General features: G+C 37.1%; 1 protein-coding gene across 4 annotated transcripts in view; it reads left to right on the top strand.

Annotated features, from left to right (window-relative positions):
• The window catches only part of LOC149541473 (ER lumen protein-retaining receptor B-like), a 50,441-nt gene extending 29,945 nt beyond the window's left edge, over nucleotides 1–20,496 (top strand). For all 4 annotated transcript variants that reach the window (XM_089796724.1, XM_089796723.1, XM_089796725.1 and 1 more), the window contains 3 exons: nucleotides 19,622–19,695; nucleotides 19,844–19,907; nucleotides 20,183–20,496. In XM_089796724.1, the coding sequence (XP_089652850.1) occupies nucleotides 19,622–19,695; nucleotides 19,844–19,907; nucleotides 20,183–20,219 (175 nt within the window). In that variant the 3' untranslated portion in view covers nucleotides 20,220–20,496. The remainder of the gene's footprint in view (nucleotides 1–19,621; nucleotides 19,696–19,843; nucleotides 19,908–20,182) is intronic.
• Nucleotides 20,497–23,478: the final 2,982 nt, after the last annotated feature.

The following is a 23,478-nucleotide window of genomic DNA, read 5'->3' as shown; positions in this document are numbered from 1 at the left end:
TCATTGATGTTAATAATTACCAAGAAAGAGACTTGCTTAGCACATAAACATTTTCAAGCATTTGCAAATGGGGGAGAAATGGTAAATGTTAAAGGAGTGTTGCAGATGTACTAAGCACTTCCTAAAAGGAGCTCTCTCTTTCTCTCTTATATAATAATCTTAAGCCACGAAGAGACATGTCCCTCCAAGGGACATGTCTATTTGTTAATTTGATAGTTATTATTATATTATTTGTTCTCATAAACGTATATCTCACATATATAAATTATATATCAAATATAATTATATATATTCTTAGGTTATACGATTGAAGCTGTTGGTGTTTTAAAACTACTAAGCAACAAAATGCTCAATACCAAAATGATATCACTCACACAATCTAAGGATTAGCCAATTCCTATTAACAATTATGTGTGCAAACCATTTGGACCCAACTTCAACAAAACCACGAGTGGTTTTCTACTCTTTAGGATCTACAAAACTAAGGTGGGTATACCGAGGGATGATTCAAGATTGGGAAACTTTGTATGAGAATTATTTTAGTTTCATTCTGATTCTCATCTCAAATCCTCAAATACATGCATAATTCTTGACAATTTGATAAACACATCCCATATAATAGATCTGGCCAAAATTCTTCTATAGATCTGCACATATTCTCAGCAATAGTGGCTACTTGAAGCTAAAACATTCCATGCAAACAAGTACTGGCCAACTTTGAAGATTTTCAGGAAATAAAAGGAAAATTGATTATAATTCTGCATTTGAAAACCATTTATGACATATTTCTCTTCCAGCTGAATCAATTTGACCAATGCCAAATCCATTGGGCTTCAAAGTCTACTACAAATCCTTAGATCTAATTTGTTGCCTTACAACAAATATTATCAGCAATTCTTATCAGAATTCATCATTCAAAAAATCCTTCCTACTACTATAGCAACCTTATCAAATTCATCAAAGCTTTTACTTAATCCATTGAATTAATAGCAGTGGTGAACAGAATATACAATCTAAGTGGATTGCATTCAATTGCACAAGCCTTTACTTATACAATATCGAGATGATCAAGTAACTAAAAGGAGACAAAATTCAGAAAGAACTGATATGGGGACAACTCATAATTTGTATTCATTTTCTTTGAAAATTGTATACATTTGCAGTAAACTCAAAATGACCTTAGGAAAAACACAGAGATCATTCTATATTAATGTATTCCCAAGAATTAACAGAGATAATACATCATAAAACTTGCTCCAAACATTGGACTGAAAACAAACTAAGTATATCACTTAAGCATTAGAAAATTGGACCCTTTCTCTAGCCCTGGAATCTCACTTATATAGTGTGAGATACAACAAGCTTCAAGCTAAGAGAAATTGACAGGGGTCTTTTACAAGAGATATTTACATACACTTATCACAAAATGACAAAAATGCGAGTAACAGAAAGACTTATACATCAAACATTCCTTTTGTGGGCCCCTTTCTGTTACATCCCTTGGAATTGGCAAAGTACAATGATTTGATTCTTCTATCAATTTGATTCCTCTGAATAAGTGACCATGAGGCTTGAAAGTGATTTGTCCTCTTTAGTTACCTACAAGTTTAGTTTCACTTGGGGATTTTCTCTGTCTTCATCATCAACTGTTAAAGTAACAGTTACACTTGTATCATCTTCTGCCTCGTCATCTTCTAACATTTGCTCTATAGACATGAACTTATCTTTCCACTCATTATAAGCAGTGTCATCTGGCCAATCAAAACTCAGGACTTCTCTTTGTACAGTTATCAGGGAATTTACAATTGCCTCCATATCCACCAGATCTTTTTTGATGGAGTTATAGAATAACTGCACTTTTACCAACTCTTCATTTGTCCTTGCCCACAACAAATGACCAATCTCATTAATGATTTTATTCATCCTTTCAAAAAGAATTTCATCTAATGCTCTTTTCTACTCTTCTTTTTCCTTCACTTTATCAATGGTCTTTAAAGCACAAGGAAATAAATCAAACTTCTTTGCAATATACTTGGAAAAACAAATAATTAATCTTTTTTGAAAAGAATCTTGTTTGTCATCAAAACCTTGCAATTTATTTAGCAAATCAAAGATCTGTTCTATTTGATGACATGGTAGTTGAATGACAGGTATACACATAGTAGTGATATCTTTATTCCTTTCTGTCCATTTCTGCATAAGGGGTTTGAAACTACCCTCATTTTTCTTCAATTCATCCCTGATGGTTGCAATCCTTGATAACAAATCAAAAAATGATAGCCCTTCAATTCTATCTACCAAATACATGACACCCTGTCTCAATTTTTCTTCATACTGATCATTTAGTTCCACATGCAATGCATATAATTTATTCTTTTCTTCCTCAAATTCCTCTGCAGTGTAGAACTGTGGCCTTTCTGGGGTATCTGGTATTTCAACAATTGGAGTTGATTTAAAAGGCTCAACAGGGGGCCTGGGGGGTATACAATCTTGGGTCTGCTAGATTCCTCTACTTTTTTTTTCCCCAATTGTTTCTCCATTTGAGATACTTTGTTTTCTAATGATTGTATCTGCATACTCCTTTCCTCATATGCTTTCAAAACTTCTTCAAACCTAGCATTGAGTTGGGCAAATCTATCTTCTTCCTGGCCAGATACAACACTACCAAATTTTAACATTTTTGAGGCCATTCCTATTATTTGCTTACTGCCTACCTCACCGGCCCTGAAAACTGTCAATGCATCAGTATGCTCTGCAGTGGAAATTTCTGCATCCTGGTCTTATCCCTTTTTTCAATGGACCAAATAACAAGAGCTTGATGATCATCACTAAATTTGACTCCTCTATGAGCCTGTAATACCTCTTCTTCAGTTTTAAATTGGACGTCCTTTTGCTTCCTTACTGAATCAAAAACCATGGCGTTCACTATAATCCATTCAAGCAAAATAAGGACTCCTGACTGTCTAATTACTTGCCTACTGGCCTCAGGGGTAAATTGAGCAAAATCATTCAAAAATTTAGAGTTTACCTCCTCCTTAATAGTAGAATCCGATTTATCAGGTTGTTTTGCCTTTATCTTTTCACAAGTCTTCTCAAAATTTCCTATATTTAGCCTCCATAAAAATTGAGCAAATGCCCTAGATTTCACAAAATTTTCATCATTAATAAACCTTTCTGAGGCTTGGGCAACTATAGGATCAATTTCCTTACCTGGTAATCAGCAACAGTTAAATCCAAGGAAGGTGTAGGTGGTTCTCGTGGCTCTCCAACCTCCAAATTTGTGGAGGTAACAATTACATCTCCCTCTCCACCAATTTGTCTAAGCTGCTATCTTAGAGATGTTTCATCATCAATCCTAATTGGAGATTGGCTTGGGGAATATTGCTTCACTTGGGAAGAAGACCCTTGCTCTAACTTTTGTCTTTTTGGAGCACTGGCTGCAGGTGGGCTTTCTGGCCTTGGTCTTTGTTGAGGGGGAGCCTGTTGCACATTCTGGATCATTACATATCCTGCCCGTTTCTGCAAAGTGTACGAACCAGGAGACACCATATTTCTACTGTTTATTCTCTTCTGCACCTTTGCAGCCTTGTCTGGATAAGCCTTGACATATGCATCCTTCTTCTCATTCATGGCTTGTATTATCACAGCAAAATTATTCATCAATGCCTGCATCTTGGCTCCCCAATATTTCTTTTCTTTCAATGGATCATAATGGAGGTCAAAAGCATTAATGAATTCTAGGGTTTTGCTAAATACTATCCATTTCTCCTTTCTCAATTCTTGTTCTTGCAAAGTAATAACATTTCTAATCACATCCTTCGGATAGTAAACTTGTTGCACCATGCGGGAAGCTTTTATTCTTTCTCTTAAGAGGTCATAGAATCCTTCAGGATCAATAAACTTGGCATGAGACTGCCATGTTATATTTGTCTAAGAACAAATTCAAATGCTTCCACCCTTTCCTTACAAAAACAAAATCATGTGCCACAGTAACAATTGGAAAAAATGTACCCTTCTTAGGCAACTCCCTCTCATCTATAGTGCCTATTTGCCATAACAACTCAACTATTCCTATCTTCAAAGGCACATGAAATGGCAGCACATGAGGCTTTCCTAGGAAGCCATATACTCTTATCACTGTTGAAACATTATAGGGAATGATATCCCCCCAATTATGACTAGCCAATAGTCCTTTTGCATGGTCCTTGGGTTTGACCAATTCTAACAGTGCTTATGGAATTCTAGGGCTGTCTGCTCTCAAAAACAATCTAAGCTTTGATGCAAAATATCTGTCAAACCTCACATAACTGGCATCTGTGGCTTCTGAGGTCATATCCACACTCCACAACTGTACTGGATTCCTCTCTCCATTTCTAGTTGTTTCTAGCTCCATACCCTTAGAGAAGAAGGCAAGTCCCTTATACAAACATACATACATGAGCAATGAATACCAACAGAAAGGTTTATCCACTTTTTCCCTTGCTATTCCTACCAAACCATTGTGAATCTCCTTTGCAAGGAAAGTAGCAAAATCTAGAATAGTGCTCATCCCAAATTGAAGAGTTTGAGCCATTATGAGGACGATTGAGCCTGGGATCTGCTCGGCTTCATCCATTCCAAAAATTTTACAAAGAGAATTATATAATGCCTGAGCCCTAGGGTTAAAATGTCTTTTCAGTAATGGCTCGGGTGTGCTAGTAGTAATCACAGACAAGGTTCTAACTTTCGCAACATGCTCCTGCAATGGCCCTGTCCTCAAGTATATTCTTTGTGCATCATATCTTGCTTGCAAATCATCCATATCAATGATTTCATGTACAATGTGGTTAGGGTTAAGGTTAAAAACTTCACTGAGCAGCTCAGGGAAAGCCCTAAAAAGATTTACTCCAGAATGATTCTTCACCCAACCCGTAATAGGATCATATTTCTTATCCAGGTCGGTCAATAGATCACTATCAAAGAAAACTGTAGGGACTGTTAATTTTCCAATGTCGAATTCCTAGACATTGCTCATGGGGGTATCTAAATTCCTTTTGGAGAACCATTTTTTGAACAAAACCCCCGATAGATACTTGGGTGTCTCTTACCTAGTTTGCCCTATCATAGAAACCCTCAGCGACAACTACCCTAGGGTTCTTAGGAATGAGTTCCCTTCTTTTAGTTATTTCATTTACTGATAAGGGAAATTGTTCTAGGAAATCATCATGCATAGCCCTCTTTAAGTAATCAGTTTGCCTAGAAAACTCCTTCCGTGGAGGCATCTTTTAAAATTTTTAAACTCTTACAACAGCAAATTCTGGATTTCTTATGGTTATAGGTTACTTACCCGCTAAATTTGCCCTTCTTTCTCTGCAATTTCGCTGAAACCGCTTTGAAATTCTGTGCCCTAGCTCTGGAAATCCTTTTTCTCTGAGAAAATCTGCAACTTTGTGATTTAGTAATGGCGAATTTTTATGTTATACCCATGCATTAAGGTTGCACGAAGGATCTTTGAATCATATTAACTCCTTTAGCCATTATTTTCGTGTTTGTGCTTCAACTTTGAATTTCACCCGTTGATCCTATGATGATCGGACAATTTTATTTGAAAACACAAAAAGCTTTAAAAATTTGACAACCCCCGGCCACATGTCAAAAGGGCGCATGCCGCATTACTTAAAATTCCTGCAACTTCTTATTGCGGGCATGCGTTCTCCGTCGATCTTTTCCAGATTGACGGTGGGCCAAAGTCCTTTTCTTTGACGGCCCACTCAGTTGACTTAACCAATAAAATATCATCCTTTTACCAACGTGCTCTGACAGATTTGACTGCGGCATTTAAAATTTCAGTGCCCATGACATCACCACTTCCAACTCGGCATACCTGTCATATTCCACCAATGAGCGCACTTTACTTCATCTGACCTTTCTAGCATGGCATGACTCATCATTCCCTTTTAAGTCTTGGTCCCACTGTGCCCGCTTGCCTGCATTATTTAAATGTCGAGCAAGTCCATATTGCGGGTAAGTGCTAACTTTGGATCTTATTCAAATCGATGACGATCAAAAATCTTCTGTGATTGTAATATCTAGTCAGCTAGTCCGACCAATGAGACGCTTTCTCTATACTCCAACTCATCTGACAAGTACCACATAAGACAAGTTATTATTACCTTCTAAGAAAGGCGGCCCCATGATGTCACACTATGTCATGTGTTGCATTGGCGCTTCCTCGCAATGTATAACATTTGTGCACTTTATTATTGCGGGCATGCGCTAACCCTTGATTCTTTGCAAGATCAACGATCAGAATCTCTAAACTATAAAATAACACCTTCATTAAAGAACGAGCCAATGATATTGTAGGAATTTCAAAACGTGTGCGAGAACACTGACAACTCTGCAAGAAGGTCTGACTAGCTCTGACAACCACGAACCTGTTGCGGCGCACTGAGGCTGGAATATCAGGAAGGGATACGTGTCATCATAGCGCATGCCCGCATTGTTTAAAAGCCCTGCATCTTCTTATTGTGGGAATGCGATGGCCGCTGATCTGATCAAGATCAACGGTCACACAAAATCTGTATTACATAGGACCTTTTCAAATAAAATAATGCAATTAAGGCAAACTTTATGAGGTTTATCAAAGGATTAAAAGGTCATTGTTACGTAAATAAACCTTAAGGATAAAAAATGTCCCGCCAAAATTTATTTGAAATAATACTTTCTAAAGTTTTCAAATGCTAGGGCCAAACAAGGCAAGCACAGGGTTATTTGGTGAATTTTTTGCCTAGGGTATTTTGACCAAATTTCAAATTACTTGGGAGTGCAAATTTAGGGTTTGTCATTGCTGAATACAACAAAACAAGGGTGGTGAAAAACCAGGCCAACAGAAGCTACCAAACATCAACACTCCCTCTTAGCTAGGGAGGATAACACATGACCACATATTACCTCAATGTAATGTAAGAATATTGGGAGTAATGGCCTCCTGAATGTCAACTCATTTGACATTCACCACGTACTGTTTGGGCAATGGCCTCCCGAATGTTGAGTTGCAACATATTCACCAAGTGCTGTGAGTAATGGTCTCCTGAATGTCAACTCATTTGGCATTCACCAAGTACTATGTGTAATGGCCTCCTGAACATTAATTTGCCTAACATTCACCAAGTACTCAAAATGTTCACAAGGTATGTGCACACACATTCTCGTAATGCTTACCATTTGAAAATCCACCATGCAAAGCATAATCTATCATGATCTGCATAGACATCGTAAGATATCCATCATAATAGAAAATTAAGTTATTGTAAGATTATTACCTTTCAATAACTTTTGCAAATACAAGTGATAATTGTTTGGAAGTCGTCACTTCTTTGTGATGTTCACAGGGGGCTGGCCCATTAAAACCATGTAGTCACACACATGGACTTTCAGACTCCCTTAGAATATCAATCTTTATAACTGCAAGCATCCAGTGTTACCTTTGAAGAGGTGTCAAAGTTCCTCTTAGTCCGAAATCAATCTCCCTTTTCCTGCAATAACATTCTCAAAAAAGATCAAGGCAAATAGCTCTTATAGTGTATAAAAAATACAGAAATGAAGATAATTTTAAGATATAATAATCAGGAAATACTTATCTCTAATTATCTTCAATTCCACTTAATATTTTCTTCAAAATGATCTCCTTGTACATATATCGTTTCATTATGTTTTTCTCATCACTTGGATTGTTCTCATTTCCATCCAATGCTACATTGATGACCTCGTTCTGATATTTTTCGTACTTTGAAGTGATAATAACTTGACTGTATCGGTGACATGTGTAATATTATTGGTTGGTATATGTGCTGAGTATGCTTCATGGCTCCTTTGTAATATATCTTCTTCATTTTGTGAATGGTGGTTCCGCCCTTTTCAATTTCCTTGGTCTATCAGACATATTGACTTGACTTATCCAGAATGTTGGACTGGATTAATATGGACTTGCCTGTGTCAACCGAACTCACACTTTATCAGAGTACCTTGATTGTTGTGCGGATAATGTTGATCAGAATTCCCACTGTTCAAAACAAACGCACTCCTGCTCAGATTTATTAATCGCACTTGTTGCCATGACAGTAGTTGACATCAAAGTCATGTACTTACCTTCTCACATATTTCTCGCGTACAATATTTATTTGTGGATTACACATTTTTTTCTCCTCTTCATCACATATTGGTCGGTTGGAATGATATTGCCACTATTCAGCACATGTATATCCTTCAAAGCATTTCGAACATTCTTATTGTTTTAAAAACTATTCCATAGCACCCATGATATGCATGCCTATCATTGTATTCACTATTTCTGAATAGTTCTTGAGCCTCTCATTCAACCCTGTTATAGATTTTGTTGATGGGTGCAATTTCCTCCTTTAATGCTCTGATACCATGTTAAAGGAGGAGTGTTGCAGATGTACTAAGCACTGTCCTGTTGGGATGTGTTTTCCAAAGGCAGCTCTCTCTCTTATATAATAACTTAATAAGCTTAAGCCATGAAGAGACATGTCCCTTCAAGGGATGTCTATTTGTTAATTTGATAATTATTATCATATTAATTGTTCTCATAAACTTATATCTCACATATATAAAATATAATTATATTTATTCTTAGGTTTATCCAATTAAAGCTACCAAACGTTAACAGTAAATATAATCCACCAGTTTGGGCTTTGGACTGTTTAGCTTATTAACTCAATTGCAACTCAACCATGTATTTATGTTAAGTGAAAGTTTTCACGAACATTTTAAATTAGTCTTTTAGTTCTTGTGAGATTTGATTTGTGCTTTGTGGTCCTCTTATGATTGCTTCTATTAGTAGTCATTGCACATGCCATTTTTTTCTCATAGATGCTGGTAATAATTATAAGGGAAAGCGACCTACTTAGCATGCAAGTAGTTTTTAAGCATTTGGCTAAAGACATGATTGGGTTGTAATTTGGTTGTAACAGTTGTAAAAGTTGTGAGAGAAGGGTAAAGGCATTATATTCTCTAAGAGCTTTATGAATAGTGAAAGAGGATAGAGAAGGGACATTCCAAGGTGGTATTACATTCATTATTTCTTCATACTAGTGGCAAATGCACAAAGGTGATTGTGTCCAAGTGGATTCTCTTCCCTTTTAATTTTTTGTAGATCATTTAGTGAAGTTTCTATGGGTGCCCCCACATTAGCATAAAAACTTACATATAGACTACAAAAGTTGCATTATTGCAAGATAAGTTCATCCATAGAGACAAAAAAGTAGCTGATTTTGCTACCCTACTCTTATGGAGGCATCAACCTATACAATATAAAAATTTACTAACAAATATTGTTGGCAAAATGGTCAATGCTCCCCTTGGGGTTTGTGATAAGGGACTAATTGCCTCCTATGGCTTCTATAAGTCTAGTGTTCGCATCAGGCATTGAAAGGTCAATCTTTTGGTGTAACGGAAACCACACTTGTAACAAGTGGTATTAGAGCTTGGGCACAGGTTTGAATCCCCTCGGGTAATGCTAAGGGTAGATTGTTGTAAAAATGGTCAACGCTCCCCTTGGGGTTCATGACAAGGGACTAATTGCCCCCTAAGGATTCTATAGGTCTAGTGGTTGTATCGGGCATTGAAAGGTCGATATTTTGGTGTAACTACAACTACACTTGTAACATATACAACCACCTTACTTCTAGAACCCCAATCAAAACAAAGCAATAAATGTTAAAAATAAAAAAAAACTATGCCACCCTTCATCATTATACCACCAACTACCCTTGGGCTCCCATATTCATTTTAGTATTGAGCCAAACTTGATAGTTTATGAACCATATGGCATTATTGAACCCCCTTCTATGTTATGCCCAATGGATTGAGCTACTATTAAACACTAGAATGATATAATCATTGCTTACCTCAAGCCTCCCGTACACAACATGTAAACCCATCATCACCTTACCCACTTCACAATAGTTAGTCCCTATTAGGCCAATTTCTCCAACTATGTATTATCCCAAGCCCTTCACTTTTCTTGTGGAAACTTGTATTCCATAGGATGTGTTCCTTGCATTTTTTGACCTGCACTCATCCCAAGTATGGTATGGGGATGTGGGGACACGAATTTTCCATCTCCAAAGGTATTCCTTTTTTGCAAATTTGGGTATTGTCCCCAAAATGGGTTTTCCAAACCCAAAAGGTATTGGGCAACGACAATCCATATTGGGGATAGCCTAGCCATCCCTTGGCCATCCTTGGGATGGATTGCCGTATTACAATAATAGATAAGTCGTCTATAATTAGTGAATGGTTATCTATTGTAAATATCTTAAGCTTTAGTTTGCTTTTGTTTTTTGCTTTCTCTAGAATAGAGTGTTTCTATTCTATACAATCGTTTCCTAAGGAAACATTGTCTCATTCGTTTGTATATATTGACCTTTTGGTCTCGGTTAATATCAAGCAAGTATTTTACCAATTACTTCATAATATGGTATCAGAGCTAATACTTAAATTTTTTCGAAAATTTTTATAATTTCTTCGTGAAATTATTTGTTTAAATTTTTTCAAAATTATTTCGATCGAATTTCTCTCAAACTTGCCTTAGGGTTTTCAACCTAGAGAAATTCCCAAACTCAGGTCTGCAAATCGCGTGACATTAATGGTCATTTTTTGGGGCCGAACTTCTGTGCAAAACATGGCCTGAAATAAACAACGTTTTTCCAGTGTTTGGCGTTTGTTTTTCCAGTGTTTTGGAGTCTGTTTTTTCAGTCTTTGGCGTTCGGTCTGCTCAAGTAAAGATGACTGCACGATTTTTCTTGCATATCACGATTCAGGCCATCGGATTTGTGACTGGTCTTGGCCTGTGTTTTTGACCCACGCTTTTGGCGCTGATTGAAGCTTGAATGGAGTTTGGTTTACCACACATCCTCATTCTCTCCACTGTGAAAGCCCTAACGCCTGTATTCTCATCAAAATCAACCAGTTTTTTGGACTGAAAACACCATTTTTTTGCCATTTTGACCTTCATGGCTGTCGACTAGATTTTCTGCTCAAAACCCTAATTTATGGGGTCAAAATTTTTTTTGGCTGCAAATTCTTGGTGGGTTTTTCAAGAGCTCAATTGGGTTGTCTGTTTTTTTTTGGGTGCCTCATTTTTTGTGCATCGATTTTTGAGCCAACGGATATAGAAACCGACAACAGATTCCTTCTAGGTTTTTTGAGTTCTCTTCATGGGTCACACTTCGATTCTTCTGGGTTTTTCGTATTTTTGCCTCGAAGAACGTGCCTTAACAGATTTTCATTGAAAAACGTGCTAGGGCATCTTTGACAAATATTCTGCTCGAGCATAATTCCAAATTCAATGGTCGCAATTATGGAACTTGGAAGCAACGCATCATCGCAATCTTTGAATGTCGGAACACTAATCAACTTGTTCTGGGTGATACGAAGCGTCCGACTTCTCCGGGTCTTGATCAAGATACATGGGATCTGAATAATTGAGATGTAGTGATATCTTAAATTATTCGTAGTTGATGATCAGCTTTCTCAAATTCCATCCGGTAAGATTGCTGCTGAAACCTAGACATCTCAAAGGTCTTCATGAGACATCTGACAAGAGTAGAGCCTTCTTTCTGAAAAACACTCTGTTTTCTATTGTCATGGATAAGCGCACCTCGCTTCAGGCACATCTGAATCGGATTCAGGAAATCTGTGATCAGTTATTTGCCATTGGTCGCAAGATGGAGGAAGAGGATATTGTGGTTATCACTCTTCGAAGTTTACCAAAATCTTATGAGCATTTTATTGAGACTCTCAACATCACATCTACTGGTGTTGATTTGAAGTTCATTGATCTTTGCACCCTGCTGCTTCAACAAGATTAGTGGAAACAACAGTTCGGTAGCAGCTCCAGTTCCACCTCCACAGAACAAGCCTTTGCTGCAAAATCCTTTCAGAACGATAAGGGCAAGTTTCAACAACCATCTCAACAAAAGTCTTCTGCTCTAGCATTAGATGGTTCCAGAAAGAAGAACATTCAATGCAACTACTACCACAAGTTTGGACACATGAAGGTTGAATGTTGGAAACGCTTAGGTACCCAGTCTAAGAGATCAGAGTTGTAACCCAAAGCGAACAGTGCAGAGCACACTAAGTATGCGAAATTTGCCTTTTACGCCTTCATGGCAAAAAGACATGCAGATCATGTGAAGTCATCTGCTTGGTATATTGATTCGGGCGACTTGTTATTTCACTCATCACAGAGACTGGTTTATTGACTACCAGCCTTATTCAGACTGTTATTTTTGGTGGCGGAGAAGAGTACACGGTTGTCAGCAAAGGCAACATTTAGATTCAGTCTGTTGGGAGGAATCTCATATTCCTTGATGTGTACTACGTTCTAGGGATGGAACTACATCTATTCTCAGTCAGTTAGCTACTGCGACATTCTCCACACTTGGCAGTCACCTTCAGTTGACATTAGTGCACCATTACTGATCGGGCGACTAAGTCTATAGTTGCAATGGGTCTTGAGGATCATGGTCTTTTCAGACTTTCTGATTCTGGTGATTCTCAAGACTTAGCTATGGCTGCTCGACGATCTTCTGTTAGCACACTTTGGCATTAGTGATATGGGCACTTAAATGTGCATTATCTCTCACAGCTTGCTTGAGATGAGCTTGTTCTTGGCTTGCTAGAGATTCAGACTCAACACCTTGGAGTTTGTGACGCATGCTAGGCTGGGAAGCAACATTGCACACCTTTCACGAGTGGGGATTCTTGGCGAGCTTCTTAGGTACTTCAGCTTGTTCATGTTGATATCTACGGCCCTATGGCCACTCTTATTCTTGGGTCCAGGTATTTTCTGTTGTTTATAGATGATTTGAGTAGGAAAATGTGGGTGTATTTCCTTAAAAAGAAATCAAATGCATTTATTGTATTTTAGAAGTTTAAACCCTTAGTTGAAAAAGAGTTTAGGAAATGTTTATTACTCTTAGATCAGACAATGGGAGGGAATTTTGTTCTAATGCTTTTTCCAGCTTCTTGGATACACATGGCATCAAACGCTAGTTAACCACACCCCACATGCCACAATAGAACAGTGTAGTTGAATGTCGGAATAGGACAATCACCGAGATGACTCATTCCATGCTCGAACACAGACATGTTTCGAAGCAATTTTGGGCAGAAGTAGTTGACACTGTCGTTTATCTGTTGAACCGGTCACCCATAGTGGCGGTCAAAGGTAAAGCTCCGGAAGAGGCCTGGTCAAGTCGCAAGCCCAAAATCATTCACCTTAAGGTTTTTGGCTCTTTTGCTTTTGTCTGGATCCCCGATGCTTCATGCACCAAGTTGGATGCCAAGAGTTAGAAATTGATGCTTGCTGTTTAGTAGTCTTCACAAAGCCTACCGCTTGATTGATGTTGAGACATCTTGTCTCATCTACAGTCACGATGTAGTCTTTGATGAGCAATGAGGACCATTCATGCCTGTTTCTCCTATTCGTGATCTAGTAGACCAACCTATGAAGGCTCATGATTTGGGAGTTTGACTTCCATTAGGTCCACCTGATGGGAGGGCTCTAGTAGCTCCTGCAACACCAGTTATTCTAGTGATACTTGTATAGACACCTTCGACTTCTCTTGCAAGATCACCTCGCTTTGTAGATGCTTCACTTGAGTTTGATCCAACTTCTTTTGATGAGGATCCTGTTGATCAAGCATCTCCTAGTACTATTGTTGGTCATTCTCCTATCCGGCTTAAGTGGTGGGCTAAGACACTTGCTGATCTTCGTGATGATGAGCTCATTGATGGGAGTACTGCTCGGAAAAAGAGAAAAACTATAGATTTTGTTAACTTTGCTCTTATGGCCAACATTCACAGTGTGTTTGAACCTCAAACATATTCCGAGGCTAAAGGAGTTCCAGAGTGGGAACAAGCCATGACATCTGAACATCAGAGCTTGCTGAAGAACAACATCTGGGTCCTTTCTAATCTTCCACCAAGGAAGAAACCCATTGGCTGCAAATGGGTCTACAAAATCAAATACAAATTAGATGGTACTTTGGATAAGTACAAAGCTCGTTTAGTGGCAAAGGGCTTTTCTCAGCGTCAGGGCATTGATTATGAGGAGACCTTTACTCCTATTGCAAAGATGAGCACCATCAGATTAGTCCTAGCCATGGCAACACAGTTTGGTTGGAAGGTCCATCAAATGGACGTCAAGAGTGCTTTCCTGAATGGTGATTTCTATGAAGAGGTCTACATGACGTAGCCTCTTGGTTTCAAGGTTGCTGGTAAAGACCATCAAGTTCTCAGATTGGTAAAAGCTCTCTATGGTTTAAAGCAGGCCCCTCGGCATGGTACATCAAGATTGATAAGTACCTTAGTGGTCAAGGCTTCAAGAGTTCTTCAGACTCAAATTTGTACATCAAGACTACTGACAGTGACATCATCCTTCTAGTTATCTATGTGGATGATCTGATCATCACTGGCAGTCCAACATCTTTGATTCAAGAAATCAAACAAAATTTATGCCAGTCTTTTGGTATGACTGACCTTGGGCTCATGCATTATTGCCTAGGTGTTGAAGTTTGGCAACAATCTTCTGGTATATCCATCTCTTAGTCCAAATATGCTAGGGCTCTATTAGACAAATTCCGAATGCAGGATTGCAAACTTGCATCTACACCTATGGAGAAAGGTCTTAAGTTATCAGCAAAGTTTGATTCTTATTCCGTTGATGATAATGCATACAGGCAACTAGTAGGTAGCTTCATCTACCTCTTTGCTACTAGGCCTGATATCAGGTTCACAGTTAGCTATATTTCACACTTTATGACATCTCCTAAGGCTGATCATTGGATGGCAGCAAAGCGTGTGCTTTGTTATGTGAAGGGCACTTCAGATTATGGACTTTTGTACTCTTGAAGTTCCAATCCTAAACTTAGTGGGTTCACAGATTCAGATTGGGCAGGTTCTGTTGATGATAAAAAGTCAATATCTGGGTATGTGTTCAGTTTGGGACTTGTTGCAGTCACATGGACCGGCAAGAAGCAACAGGCAGTTTCTCTCTCTTCTACAGAGGCTAAATACAGAGGGACTGCTAAGGCAGGATGTGAAGCTGTTTGACTTCGTTGGATGCTTGGGGATATGTAGATGTGACCAGTAGGACCAACTCCTCTGTTTGTTGATAATGAAGGCGTTATCAAGTTAGCACGCAATCCAGTCTTCCATGAACAAACCAAGCATGTGGATGTTCATTGTCATTACATACGATAGCTGGTTGAAGACGAGACTATAGATTTGCAGTATGTTCCTACCACAGATGAGATTGTAGATATTTTGACCAAGCCTCTTGGTCTTGATAAGTTTGTCAAATTCAAAGGACAACTTGGTGTGTTAGATAGATTAACCATTAAGGGAGGGTATTGCAATAATAGATAAGTCGTCTATTATTAGTTAATGGCTATCTATTGTAAATATCTTAAGCTTTAGTTTGCTTTCATTTTTGCTTTCTCTAGAATAGGATATTTCTATTCTTTACGATCGTTTCCTAAGGAAATATCGTCTCATTCTTTTGTATATATTGACCTTTCGGTCTCTGTTAATATCAAGCAAGTATTTTACCAATTATTTCGTAATATGCCTCCCCCAACAACCCAACACAAAATAGATGACTGAACAGATAAAAAAAGTTTTTTTTAATATATATCTGCTCTTGGCCAGGTCCACGTGGGTTTAAAAAGGAAATAAATTTTTTGAAACCTTAATTGAGGAGATAAAAGACAAAAAAAGGTAAAAACTTCCTCATTTTACCATAATTTCCAAAAAGAACTTAGAGCAGTAGCAAGGTAGTGAAGAAATTTATCAATTTGGAGTTGGAAGAGGAGGTTTTGTCATCAAATCTTCTTTATTCTAGGTATGTTTTTCAATTTTTATTTGTTTATTTCAACTTTGTAGCTATATATAATATTTCATTTCCATTTTTTTTTGGCAACACATAGGGATGACATTTTGAGTAAAATATATATTTTTTTAACATCCAACACTATTTTACATTGCATAATCAGAAGCAACAGTGAGAGTGAGGCGACTAGCGATAGCATGACTGTTGTATTGCAAGAAACTCAAACATCTCAAAGGAAAAGACTTGGTACTAGGGCAGCCATAGGGTGGTCTTCAATTGATGTGGATGTAGAAGAGGCAACAACCTAAGCCCTCAAATGTTTGAAAAAGACCCATTCAACCCTAAGAAATCTCTTCTACAATTTACCACAAGATTAGACAAGAATAATAAAAAAAACTTTGGGGGTAGTAGGGAATGAGAGTGCCATTTGTGTCACATACATATTTTGAGAGCTATACTAGAGTTTATTGCCATCTTTTGTGGATAGGCGGTCAAGAGTCAAGGGTTGCAAAAATTAACACAAACAACAATTTGAGGCAACTAGATTGTACACGGAGGGGGAGACATTAAAATAAGAGACTTCTATAGAGAATGTGCAAGCAAGTATGCCTTTGACTCATCCTTCTCATAGAGAAGCAAATGCCACACCCACTCCCACTTCTACTAAATGAAAGGGAAAGAAGAGTAAACGAGTTACCAATATTGCTGATTTGTTTAATTTACAATCAAAAGAGATGGCTGAATTATCTATTGCCAAATTTCTTTTTGCTCATGCTGTACCATTCCATGTGTCACATTCCTCATATTTTATACAAATGTCCAACAATATATGTTGCTGGTCCCTCACTTGTACCACCTGGAGAAACAAAACTACGCACCACCATTATTGGTAGAGTACTCAAAAGTGAGCATTTTGATGGAGGCTATGAGATGGACATGGCTGAGGGATGGATGCTCCATCATCATGGATGGGTGGACTGATATTAGACATTGGCCACTCATCAATCTTATTGTCACTAGTATAGAAAGATCCGATTTTCTTAGAGCTATAGATTGTTCAGGGAAAAGGAAGAAAGCTATAGAAGAGGTTGGATGTGCTAATGTTTTGTAAGTAGTCGTTGATTCAGACCGGTTGTGTAAGCTGGATTGATGGTAGAGGGTGCTTATAAGCACATTTTCTAGACCCCATATTCAGTACGTGAATTGAACAACACCTTGAAGGACATTGAAATAATTGCTTGGATGAATCATAATGGCAATGGTGTCTGAGGCTGGAGATATGCAAATGTTTATTTGCAACCATCACATATCTTGTGCATTGTTTAGGACATATTCTAAGAAAGAATTCTTAAGCCTGTGGAGAGTATATGCCAGCTTTTTTATTTTGTTGGCAAGGATGCTTGAGATATAAGAGACCATACAATCCATGATGGTCAATGCAGACTGGAGTTGATGCCATGAGTGCACACCAAAGAGAAGAAGTGTGAAGCAAAGAATCGTTGATGATAACTAGTGGTCCATAATAAGGTAAGAAAATTATTGCTGATTTAAGAAAATTATTTTTGATTTTGGCATTTGCTGAATTTATTAATTAAGAATTAAGAATGCTAATATTTAAGATGTTTCTAACTTGTACCTTGCTTGCACTTGCAAATACATTTGCTCCTTCACTGAGCCTATTGTGAGGTTCATTAGATATGCTGATACTAAGTCTCATAATCTTGGAGAGATTAGACCTTTGATAGCATGCTTGGTCAGATTGAACAAACTATTCATAGCAGAGACTCTTCTTTGAGATTTTCTGAGGATCATCTTCGGCCTATTGTGACATAGCGATGGAACATTATGAACACCCTGTTTCACATGGCAGCCTATGCTCTCAATCCCAAATAGTATGCACTAAGACTTGGGAGAGTGGCTCTATCTAGTGACAAGGAGGTTATTCTCAAATTTGAAATCTCAAGTTTTCAACTGAAATTTTAAATACCAAAGCAGATCTCTAATAATTCTCTCATAATTATTTAATATGTTCTTTTTTGAGTTCAACTTAGGTATAGGAGGGCTTCTATAAGGCCCTTTCGAAAATGTACAATGAAGATGATTCTACTAAACTTTGGGGTCAGTGGCTTGCATTCGTTAATCTTTGTTGTCCAACCTTTGGCAGACTATAGGTGAGGTTAGATAGAGCTAGATTAGCTCAAACCTACCCTATTGGATGATGGATGTGGCATGGTAGGATGTACCTAAGCTTCGAATACTTGTCATTCGTCTTCTTTCATAGGTAGCTAGTTATTCTGTTTGCAGAGGAATTGGTCCACATTAGCTTCATCCAATCAGTTAGGAGGTATAACCTTACCTCTAGACGATAGGAGAAGTTAGTGGCTATTCACAATGCATTGCGGCTATAGGATCGACAAAGTATTGAGTACTGTTAGACTCCAGCCTTACGTTGGGATGTCAATCCCGAAGGTGCTATGCAGGTTGAGGAGGATGAGACACCTCTAGGATTGCTTGGGGTTCCATTGGATGAGGAAGATCCTCATCCTGCTAGTGACTCAGATCCCTAGAGCCACCATGTGCTATTTATGGACAGCCATATATTTGCAGGTACATTATCGATCATGATTATTATGGACATCTGATTATGGAAATGTTCAGTCTGTTAGTTATTGACATATTTATTGTTTACATTTCAATACTTCATGTCATTTAATGCATGGAACTTGGAGCCTTTGGACATTTTTGCGAGCATGCCAAATTTTGACAATGAAAGCATTTGAATTTTGTTAATTTGCTATGTATTGAGCTTCTAAACTGTGTATGGTGAATGGTTTATCGATGTTATGATATGCATATTTGAAATCTCTCTTTGTAAAAATTCCCGTATTTTTTTGATAGTTGTCCCCTTAAAATTTACCCCGAATCATACCCATATCGGAAACATGTCCCTGTCCTTTGAAACAGCACTGTCCCCTCTTAACATTCATGTCCCCAAATCTCCATGGAACATAGGTGGAAACATAATGGAATCACCATGCCAGAGATGAAATTCTTTGGATTCATAAGTTATTGTTTTCAACTGATACCCCTAGGAAATTTGTAAATGCTGCTTGAACCTTCAAGGGCGCCATTTTAAAATTTGTTTCCAGGTTGTTTTGTACTGAGAATTATCCTGGTTTTCTGCTGATTTAGTAACGTAGGAAATAAGGTAATGATGGAAATAGAAATTGTATATTAAAATTTTGCAGATGTTTTTCCTTGAATGGCTAAACAACAGCTCTATTAGAGCTCTCTCCCATATGATAAAAACGACCAGTGTTAGTTCAAAACACAACCTCCCAATAGAACTGTATTATCAGACGATAATTACATTAAGCATGTATTTTAATATACACCACATTATTATTCTCACCCTTTAAACCACAGAATGGCTCAGGCTCCTACCACTTTTCAGCTTAACACAAACCAGATCAGACACCCATAATGGTGCATCCATGCCCACACAATCCCATGTGGAGTGAGCACTAACCCAACTGCTCTGCCCCCTTGCAGCCTGTGAAGAACCTCCACCTTCATTGACACTGAGCAGTTAATCAGTCCTGAGCTACAGTTCCTCTCCACCCTCTTCCTCATTACTCTTGCCACCTTTTAGCATCCGTATAACTTATCACCAGAGTAACATTTTGAATGTATTGATAGTGAATAGTTGTGTTTTTGCAGGGCATATAGGGCACTTTATATCTGCAACTGGATATACCGTTACATGACTGAAACCCATGCTTTTCGATGGATACGTAAGTCTGGATTTTCATCAGTTATATAATATGGCTTTTATTTGAGCGTTATTGCAGTGCCTTTTGATGTGTTTAAACTTTACAGTGTCAAATATAAGACGATGTCTCAGACTTATCTTTTGTTGGGTGTGGATTTATAATTTTGCAGCTTGGACATCTGGTTTAGTTCAGACAGCTCTCTATGCTGACTTCTTCTATTACTATATTAAGAGGTAAAACCAATTTTGTTGTTTTAAAGTACATTTTTCATCTTCATTTTTTAATCCTCTTCTCCACTTTCAGATATGTTTTTATGAAAACATTGATTGATCATCACAATGTATGATGAAAATATACTAGTTAGAAGTTCAAAACAATGATAAATATGGTTTGGTGGTGTACCTTTTGCAGTGTCCAGGAAACTGTTTTTTCTTCTTCTCTAAGACCAAATTACTATAATACAGATTCTTAAAGCTGATAATTTGAGTATAACCTTTGTCTTTTGCAGTTGGAAAAATAATGAAAAACTGAAGCTGCCCTCTTAAGTTCTTGTTGGAGCATACTGAGAGCAACGCCTAAAAAATGCTTTTGGCATATGCACAAGAGAAATATACTCATTCATATACTTGTCTTCTCCTGTTCTCTTTCACATAGTTGCAAAGTCAGAATTTTTTTTGTACTCAAGCTGCTTCTCTTATTATGGTGAAATCCTTTGAGGAGCAACGTTATGGGGAAGATTCCAAAGATGCCCTTAATTCTTTAATATTACTCCATTTCTATTGGGCTACTTCCAGATTATAATGAATATGCTTTATGGATTAATTTTGCTTTGCAAGCTTTAATTTTTCGGGAATTTACAGTGATCGGTTGCTTATCTCTGTGCCTAAATAAATGCCACCTAATTTATTCAAATTGCTTGTCTATTTAATTAGACCGCTATAATTTGGAGGTAATAAGTCTTACGTAAGAGTTGAGGTCTTTCTTTTGGAGGAAGTTTATGGGCAATTGCAGTATAAGATAAAGGTGTAACAATATTTCTGAAGCATCTCTCTGATGGAAGGTTAAATGCGAGTCTCAAATGGTAAGAGATATGATAGGGTGGTGGTGTAAGCTCTTAGTAGCAAAGCATACAAAGAGACATGAAATATTTATTTACATCAAACATTTCAATTTTTTTTGAAGCATACATCTTTTTAATGTAAGGTTCAATTATATTAAGTCTTAGTGGTCACTCAAATGGTAAGATTCGATGAGTGCAAGTTTCAATTTCTTAGTGGCGAATATTAGAAAGCTGCCACATTTGATCTCAAAGACATAGTCTAGGGGATATCTCAATTATCGTCTACAATATTACTATAATTTGTTTGAATTCCATTATATATGTTCCATGTTTTTATCTTAATAATTTCTCGCTGTTGTTTTTTGGTGATTGCCGTAAATGTAATAGCACTACCTTTTATTTGGTATGTGTTTTCCAATATACAACAATCACTTATTCATATTGAGATTATATCAAGAGTAGACATGCCCCGTCATGAGATGGGCATGACGGGACATGTTTATTCATTAAAATAACAAATATATGTATATATGCACTTAGTCTCATAGTTTTATCTCACTGAAGCTACTAAACATCATCTCTCTCTCTCTCTCTCTCTCTCTCTCTCTCTCTCTCTCTCTATCTATCTATATGCACTTAGTCTCATAGTTTTATTATCCGATTGAAGCTACCAAACATCATATCTATCTATCTATCTATATAAACATACAAAGAGACATGAAATATTTATTTACATCAAACATTTCAAATTTTTTGAAGGATACATCTTTTTAATATAAGGTTCAATTATATTGAGTCTTAGTGGTCACTCAAATGGTAAGATTTGATAAGTGCAAGTTTCAACTTCTTAGTGGCGAATATTAGAAAGCTGCCACATTTAATCTCAAAGACATGCTCTAGGGGATATCTCAATTGTCGTCTACAATATTACTATAATTTGTTTGAATTCCATTATATATGCTCCATGTTTTTATCTTGATAATTTCTCGCTGTTGTTTTTTGGTGATTGTCGTAAATGTCTAAGCACTACCTTTTATTTGGTATGTGTTTTCCAATATGCAACAATCACTTATTCATATTGAGATTATATCAAGAGCAAACATGCCCCGTCATGGGATGCACATGATGGGACATGTCTATTCATTAAAATAACAAATATATGTATATATGCGCTTAGTCTCATAGTTTTATCTCATTGAAGCTACCAAACATACCCTCTCTCTCTGTCTCTCTCTCTCCCTCCCTCCCTCCCTCCCTCCCTCTGTATATATATATATATATATATATATATATATATATGCACTTGGTCTCAGTGTTATTATCCAACTGAAGCTACCAAACATCATCTCTCTCTCTCTCTCTCTCTCTCTTTATGTATATATATATATATATGCATGCACTTAGTCTCATAGTTTTATCCGACTGAAGCTACTAAACATCATCACTCCCTCTTAGCTAGGGAGGATAAATACAAGACAAATATTACACTATTGGTAATTTTAGGAATGCCAAATCCTAAGGACATTCAATCAAAAAATCTCCAATATTTGATATCATATTCGATTGGTCTTCCATATTATCAACACATGATATTCACCAAATATTCAGATAAAGTTAGATATCACATGTGATATTATGAGTATTGGTTTCCTAGATTATCGACATTCGATATTCACCAAGTACTCAAAATGTTTTAATATCACATATGATATCATGAGTGTTGGTCTCCTTGAATACATGATATTCACCAATTACTCAAAAGGTTTTGATATCACATCTGACATCATTAGTATTGGTCTCCCAGAGTAAATGATATTCAACAATTACACATAAATATTTGATATCATGAATATTGGTCTCCAAATAATCTTTGAGTCATTTGGCCTTCCAGAATGTTGAGATGCAAGATATTCACTAAGTAATGTGAGTAATGGCTTTCTAAAACATCAAGTCACATGACATTCACTGAGTACTCTATGTATTGGCCCTCCAAAACATCAATTTGCATAACATTCACCATGTACTCAGAAAATGTTTATAAGGTATGCGCAAATGCATTCTCATAATGCTTACCATATAAACATCCACCATGCAAAGTACAATCCATCATGATCTTCATAGACATAGTAAGATATTCATCATAATAGAAAATTAAGATATTATAAGATCATCACCTTTTAGTAACTTTTGTAAATACTAGTGACAATCATTTAGAAGTCATCAGTTCCTCATGATGTAGATAGGGGGCAGGACCATTAAAACCATGTACGTGATACACGAACTCTTGAACTTCCTCTTAATATCAATTATTAGAGCTCCTCATCTAAAGTTGCATTTCAATCCAAGGTTGCATTTGAAGAAGTGTTAGGCTCCATCTGAATCTGATATCAATCTCCCTTTTCCTGCAAGAACATTCTCAGAAGAAAAGATTAAGGCAAATAACCCTTATAATACATAAATAAATATAAATAAGAAAGATGCTACAATGAATATCAAATTTAATACTCAAGGAAAAATACTTATCTAACTATTCAGGGGAAAATGCAAGTCAACATTATTCCACGTACAAGTTCTTCCAATAAAAGATCGTGTCGCTTTGTTATGAAAGATGCGCATCATATTACAAGCCTCTGTTAAACTTAGTGCTTATTGCATACTCATAGGGATTTCCTCTATTTACTGATCATATCTTTGAAAGTGGGAGACATTGTATTGTATAGAAGCTATTGGTCGAAGAAAGCCCA

This window comes from Cupressus sempervirens, chromosome 8 (assembly GCF_028749045.1).
Source record: "Cupressus sempervirens isolate cs-2001-9-10 chromosome 8, ASM2874904v1, whole genome shotgun sequence".
Lineage (NCBI taxonomy): Eukaryota > Viridiplantae > Streptophyta > Pinopsida > Cupressales > Cupressaceae > Cupressus > Cupressus sempervirens.
The sequence above is the reverse complement of the archived record's forward strand: the minus strand, read 5'-3'. Positions and strand labels throughout refer to the sequence as shown.